General features: G+C 24.2%; 1 protein-coding gene and 5 non-coding genes across 6 annotated transcripts in view; all 6 read left to right on the forward strand.

The window, feature by feature from the left end:
• The window catches only part of PF3D7_0725400 (conserved Plasmodium protein, unknown function), a gene marked incomplete at both ends in the record, with an annotated part of 1,041 nt that extends 986 nt beyond the window's left edge, over positions 1 to 55 (forward strand). The window contains one exon of the mRNA XM_001349121.1: positions 1 to 55. This exon is cut by the window's left edge and continues 144 nt beyond it. Within this exon, the coding sequence (XP_001349157.1) occupies positions 1 to 55 (55 nt within the window).
• Positions 56 to 3,760: 3,705 nt separating this feature from the next.
• PF3D7_0725600 lies at positions 3,761 to 5,847 on the forward strand. Its single transcript, XR_002273081.2, has one exon. It is a non-coding gene; the product is annotated as an 18S ribosomal RNA (ribosomal RNA).
• On the forward strand, positions 5,848 to 6,212 carry PF3D7_0725700. Its single transcript, XR_002273082.1, has one exon. It is a non-coding gene; the product is annotated as a ribosomal RNA (ribosomal RNA).
• Positions 6,213 to 6,371, forward strand: PF3D7_0725800. Its single transcript, XR_002273083.1, has one exon. It is a non-coding gene; the product is annotated as a 5.8S ribosomal RNA (ribosomal RNA).
• PF3D7_0725900 lies at positions 6,372 to 6,569 on the forward strand. Its single transcript, XR_002273084.1, has one exon. It is a non-coding gene; the product is annotated as a ribosomal RNA (ribosomal RNA).
• PF3D7_0726000 overlaps positions 6,570 to 7,500 on the forward strand; it is a 3,788-nt gene continuing 2,857 nt past the window's right edge. Inside the window, exon 1 of the ribosomal RNA XR_002273085.2 lies at positions 6,570 to 7,500. This exon is cut by the window's right edge and continues 2,857 nt beyond it. This is a non-coding gene — a ribosomal RNA (28S ribosomal RNA).

Below are 7,500 nucleotides of genomic sequence, written 5' to 3' on the forward strand. Positions count from 1 at the left end.
GAATTCAAGCAAACCAAAAAATTCAAAAATGAGAAAAAAGGGACAGAATAATTAGATAATTAAATAATTTATTTATCTTTATTGATTATTGATTATTTTATATTTTATATTTTATATTTTTTTTTTTTTTTTTTTTTTTTTTCATGACTTACATAATATATAAATAAATGTAAAGAGAAAATATAAAAATATATAAAATAGAATTTATACTTAAAATTATTACTTTTTTTGTTTTATTTTGTTTTTCTTTTTTTTGTATTTTAACATTATTTGTTATAAATATATATTTTTATATATGTGTAAATAAATATATACTTTTATATAATCAAATATTTTGAATTAAAAAAAAAAAAAAAAAAAAAAAAAAGTTGTAAAATTATTGTTGTATTGTATCAATAAATTACGGTCAATTGATTTTAAAGAATGAAAAAATATATTTAAGAATTTTATTTAAAGACATAAATAAATTATAATATATAAAAATATAACATTGTAGTATTATATAGGATATTAGAACAAATAAATAAATAAATAAATAAATATATATATATATATATATATATATATATTTTATTGTTCTTATACTAATAGTACTTTTAGGTACTATAAAATTTTTAGATTACATTAGAAAACAGAATCAATTAGAGTAAGACAAGTAAAATATATATAAATATATAATTTGACATAAAATAATAAAGACGGATGAATAAAGAAATGAAATAAATATAAAAAAGAAATGAAATAATATGAACGATAAAAGTAAAGGAGTGAAATAATATGAACGATAAAAGTAAAAGAATGAAATAAAATGAACGATAAAGTAAAGGAGTGAAATAATATGAACGATAAAAGTAAAAGAATGAAATAAAATGAACGATAAAAGTGAAAGAATGAAATAATATGAATGATAAACGTAAAAGAATGAAATTAAGTGAATGACAAACGTAAAAGAATGAAATAATATGAATGATGAACGTAAAAGAATGAAATAATATGAATGATGAACGTAAAAGAATGAAATAAAATGAACGAGGAAGTAAAGAAATGAAATAAAATAATCGATAAAAGTAAAAGAATGAAATAATATGAATGATAAACGTAAAAGAATGAAATAAAATAAACGATAAAGTCAAAGAATGAAATAAAATGAACGATAAAGTCAAAGAATGAAATAAAATGAACGATAAAGTCAAAGAATGAAATAAAATGAACGAGGAAGTAAAGAAATGAAATAATATGAATGACAAACGTAAAAGAATGAAATAATATGAATGATGAACGTAAAAGAATGAAATAAAATGAATGATAAACGTAAAAGAATGAAATAAAATGAACGAGGAAGTAAAAGAATGAAATAAAATGAACGAGGAAGTAAAAGAATGAAATAAAATGAACGAGGAAGTAAAAGAATGAAATAAAATGAACGAGGAAGTAAAAGAATGAAATAAAATGAACGAGGAAGTAAAAGAATGAAATAAAATGAACGAGGAAGTAAAAGAATGAAATAAAATGAACGAGGAAGTAAAAGAATGAAATAAAATGAACGAGGAAGTAAAAGAATGAAATAAAATGAACGAGGAAGTAAAAGAATGAAATAAAATGAACGAGGAAGTAAAGAAATGAAATAATATGAATGACAAACGTAAAAGAATGAAATAATATGAATGATGAACGTAAAAGAATGAAATAAAATGAACGAGGAAGTAAAAGAATGAAATAAAATGAACGAGGAAGTAAAAGAATGAAATAAAATGAACGAGGAAGTAAAAGAATGAAATAAAATGAACGAGGAAGTAAAGAAATGAAATAAAATGAACGAGGAAGTAAAGAAATGAAATAAAATGAACGATAAAGTAAAAGAATGAAACGCTAAAAGCGTAATAATAATACTAAAAGGAATAAAGTATATAATATTATAATTTGTAAAAGTAAAAATAATAAATAATTAATATTATTAATCCTGATATTTAAAGATATAAATTATTAATATCGTATTATTAAATAAATTATTTATATATATATAAAACAAAGAAAAATAATATGGTATAAAACTAAAATGAGGACTATTATTATTTAAATATTGAAAGTTCTTTGAACTAAATGAACTTAGGAATGAATATCGAATATTTACATATGAATTAAGTAATAAAAATTATTATATATATCATGAAGTCTAATTATATCATATAAAATATAATAATAATAGTTATTATATTATTATGTAATGCACTAAAATGTATATAATATAGTAATAATATATTATTATATATATATATAATATATACTATAAGAATTGCTATTCTTATATAAGTACGTACTATGCATAATAATATATATGTACATTATATATAGTATATGAATAAGACCATTAAAGCTTATGTGGCCATGAAGTATATTATTATAATTATATGCATTATATATATCAATATATAATTGTAATGCAATTATTAATTAATATATATTCATATAAATATGCATTATATATTGTCATAATAATATTATAATGTATTAATTTATTATTTATCTTAAATCATCTAAACATAAAAAATTTTTTTAGAATTCTAAAAATGCCATTTCTAAATAAATAAACGCAAATGAGCGTCAGGGCGCTGCTCGTTAAAAAGGAATTAGTAAAGAAAAAAAGAAATAAAAAAAATTAATTTTTTTGAATTATTAAAAAAAAAAAAAAAAAAAAAATTTGGCTTTAAAAAAAAAAAAAAAAATTTTTTGGCTAATTTTTTTTTTTTATTTTTAGAAAATAGACAAATTATTTAAAATTTAAAGTAATAGTTTTTAATAATAATAATAATAAAAAAGAATTAACATATAATAATAAATCAAAAATGAATTTAAATATATATTTATTAATATTATAATATAATAAATATGTTTAATATAAATATGATAATTCTTTTTAATTATTATTATTATTAGAAAAAATTATATGACGAAGAAAAAATAATTCTAATAATTTACAAAATTCCTTATACTTTTTAATAATAATAAAAAAGGAAATATATATTAATTTTTATAAACTTATTGATAATAATTTCTTATGTCAAATTGGTATATGCAAAAATTAATATGTTTTTTCTAATGTTCCAATTTTAAATAAAAAAAAGGACTTATAAATTATTCTTCATTATTTCAATATAATAAAAATACTTTAAAATTTATATCAAATAAGCAATAAATAAAAATAATATTCTTTTATATTATAAAAATAATTTTAATTAATAGACCATTTTATTAAAATTTTTGCTTCATATGAGGTGAAAGTTTTATATTAAGTAAAAAAAAAATACATTAATAAATAAAAAATTAAAGTATTTTTTTTAATGTAAATCTGTTAATTTATATACTATATATTTATAACTTGATTATAAAACAAAGCATCATAATAATTATAAAATATTTTTTATATAAATAAAAATTATATTATAATATATTAGGTGTTCTATGTCTTTTCATAGAATTATATATTTTAAAAAAAAAAATAATTCTGTGTCTAAAGATAATAACATTAATAAAACATCAAATGTGATTTAAATGAGAAATAACAAATAATATATATATCATATATTTTATTTGTTTATTTTTAAGTTTAAAAACATTTTAACAATATTTATATTATTTATATATTCATAAAATATATTATATATAAAATACATTTAAAACAAATTAAATTAATTTTATTTTGTTATTTATGTATAATATATATATCTAAATTTTTTTATGAATAAGAAATAATATATATAGTAACCTGGTTGATCTTGCCAGTAGTCATATGCTTGTCTCAAAGATTAAGCCATGCAAGTGAAAGTATATATATATTTTATATGTAGAAACTGCGAACGGCTCATTAAAACAGTTATAGTCTACTTGACATTTTTATTATAAGGATAACTACGGAAAAGCTGTAGCTAATACTTGCTTTATTATCCTTTGATTTTTATCTTTGGATAAGTATTTGTTAGGCCTTATAAGAAAAAAGTTATTAACTTAAGGAATTATAACAAAGAAGTAACACGTAATAAATTTATTTTATTTAGTGTGTATCAATCGAGTTTCTGACCTATCAGCTTTTGATGTTAGGGTATTGGCCTAACATGGCTATGACGGGTAACGGGGAATTAGAGTTCGATTCCGGAGAGGGAGCCTGAGAAATAGCTACCACATCTAAGGAAGGCAGCAGGCGCGTAAATTACCCAATTCTAAAGAAGAGAGGTAGTGACAAGAAATAACAATGCAAGGCCAATTTTTGGTTTTGTAATTGGAATGGTGGGAATTTAAAACCTTCCCAGAGTAACAATTGGAGGGCAAGTCTGGTGCCAGCAGCCGCGGTAATTCCAGCTCCAATAGCGTATATTAAAATTGTTGCAGTTAAAACGCTCGTAGTTGAATTTCAAAGAATCGATATTTTATTGTAACTATTCTAGGGGAACTATTTTAGCTTTCGCTTTAATACGCTTCCTCTATTATTATGTTCTTTAAATAACAAAGATTCTTTTTAAAATCCCCACTTTTGCTTTTGCTTTTTGGGGATTTTGTTACTTTGAGTAAATTAGAGTGTTCAAAGCAAACAGTTAAAGCATTTACTGTGTTTGAATACTATAGCATGGAATAACAAAATTGAACAAGCTAAAATTTTTTGTTCTTTTTTCTTATTTTGGCTTAGTTACGATTAATAGGAGTAGCTTGGGGACATTCGTATTCAGATGTCAGAGGTGAAATTCTTAGATTTTCTGGAGACGAACAACTGCGAAAGCATTTGTCTAAAATACTTCCATTAATCAAGAACGAAAGTTAAGGGAGTGAAGACGATCAGATACCGTCGTAATCTTAACCATAAACTATGCCGACTAGGTGTTGGATGAAAGTGTTAAAAATAAAAGTCATCTTTCGAGGTGACTTTTAGATTGCTTCCTTCAGTACCTTATGAGAAATCAAAGTCTTTGGGTTCTGGGGCGAGTATTCGCGCAAGCGAGAAAGTTAAAAGAATTGACGGAAGGGCACCACCAGGCGTGGAGCTTGCGGCTTAATTTGACTCAACACGGGGAAACTCACTAGTTTAAGACAAGAGTAGGATTGACAGATTAATAGCTCTTTCTTGATTTCTTGGATGGTGATGCATGGCCGTTTTTAGTTCGTGAATATGATTTGTCTGGTTAATTCCGATAACGAACGAGATCTTAACCTGCTAATTAGCGGCGAGTACACTATATTCTTATTTGAAATTGAACATAGGTAACTATACATTTATTCAGTAATCAAATTAGGATATTTTTATTAAAATATCCTTTTCCCTGTTCTACTAATAATTTGTTTTTTACTCTATTTCTCTCTTCTTTTAAGAATGTACTTGCTTGATTGAAAAGCTTCTTAGAGGAACATTGTGTGTCTAACACAAGGAAGTTTAAGGCAACAACAGGTCTGTGATGTCCTTAGATGAACTAGGCTGCACGCGTGCTACACTGATATATATAACGAGTTTTTAAAAATATGCTTATATTTGTATCTTTGCTTATATTTTGCATACTTTTCCTCCGCCGAAAGGCGTAGGTAATCTTTATCAATATATATCGTGATGGGGATAGATTATTGCAATTATTAATCTTGAACGAGGAATGCCTAGTAAGCATGATTCATCAGATTGTGCTGACTACGTCCCTGCCCTTTGTACACACCGCCCGTCGCTCCTACCGATTGAAAGATATGATGAATTGTTTGGACAAGAAAAATTGAATTATATTCTTTTTTTTTCTGGAAAAACCGTAAATCCTATCTTTTAAAGGAAGGAGAAGTCGTAACAAGGTTTCCGTAGGTGAACCTGCGGAAGGATCATTAATATGAAACGATTAAAAAAATAAAGGGGATTTATAGGAATTATATATTATTTTAGAAATCTAAAGATTTCTTCAAAATATTATGCAATTCTTATGAATCCTTTTTATTTTGTACTTTTTTTATAAAAAGTAAGAATATGTTGTATATATTGTTACTTAATTTATAAAAATTGTACGAAAATTTGGTATTACATAATAAAAATATTTTTTATCATGTTTTACCAGATTTTCATCAACAATATTGAATTCTCAATATTTTGCATATACATATATTTATTATTATATATTACTATTTCTAGTTAATTATATTTTGAAGAAAAGATACATATAATATATATTATATATATTGTAATTCATAAATATAATTAGCACAGTCTTAACGATGGATGTCTTGGTTCCTACAGCGATGAAGGCCGCAGCAAAATGCGATACGCAATGAAAATTGCAGTGACTGTGAATCATCAGAATGCTGAATGTAAACTACACCAATTCCCTTCGGGGAATAGTGGTACTCCTACAGAAAATAAAATAATACTTTGCTCTCTAGGTTTCTTTTAAATATAAAATATGTTTTCATATTATATGTATAAAAGAAAAGAGAAATAGGAATTTATTCCAAACTAAAAATTAATTTTTAGTTAAAGTTTCTCGCTGAATAAAATTTATTTTCATTCATTTTCTAGAGTAACAAAAAAAGAATTCTTTTATTCTTTTTAACAAAGTGTTTGATTTGATGTTAGGAGGGCAAATCCGCCGAATTTAAGCATATAATTAAGCGGAAGAAAAGAAAATAACTATGATTCCTTTAGTAACGGCGAGTGAACAAGGACCAGCTCAAACGGTTAATCCTTCGTTTGGTGCAAACCTTTCGACGGAATTGTCGTTGAATTATTCCATGAATGCCTTTAATTTGAGCAAAGTGAGCAGGAATGCTTCCCCATAGAGGGTGAAAGGCCCATAGTTCTTTTTAATTTATTCATTGGAATTTTTCATGTCGAGTCGTGTTCTTTGAGATTGGAGCACTAATACGTGTGATACATTTCACATAAAGCTAAATATATGTAGGAGACCGATAGCAAACAAGTACCGTGAGGGAAAGATGAAATAGTACTCAGGAATGAGCAATTAAATAGTACCTGAAATCGTTAAGATGGAACGGATTAAGAGAGAAAACAAGTAAAGAGGGGAATTTTTAATTTTTTTTGTTATAATTCTCTTCTTTATTAAAAGAAACATCAGTGATTAATTTAATTTCAATAAAGCAATCCCCTGAAATTCAAAATTTCTTTTAATTTTGTTTTCACTTTCTCCCCGCACTAATGTGGGGAAAACTGGCTTTATTTCTTCAATTATTTTTTTTGCTGAGGAATTTTAAAATTATTTGAATTTTTCTTCTTATAATTTAAGTTGTTTCTATACAGTACTTTCTTAACCCACTCGTCTTGAAACACGGACCAAGGAGTCTAGCAAATGTGCAAGTGTATATGATTCTTTAAACATTTCTCTTTTTAATATACGCATAATTAATGTAATATGTTTTCTTTATTGTAGATTTGTGGTGTTTAATTTTTATTAAATCCCCACTTTGCATACAATACCGGTAAGCAATTATGCTTTATTGAGTACGAGCATATTTGGTAGGACCCGAGAGGCT

This window comes from Plasmodium falciparum (genome assembly GCF_000002765.6).
Source record: "Plasmodium falciparum 3D7 genome assembly, chromosome: 7".
Taxonomy (NCBI): Eukaryota; Apicomplexa; class Aconoidasida; order Haemosporida; family Plasmodiidae; genus Plasmodium; species Plasmodium falciparum.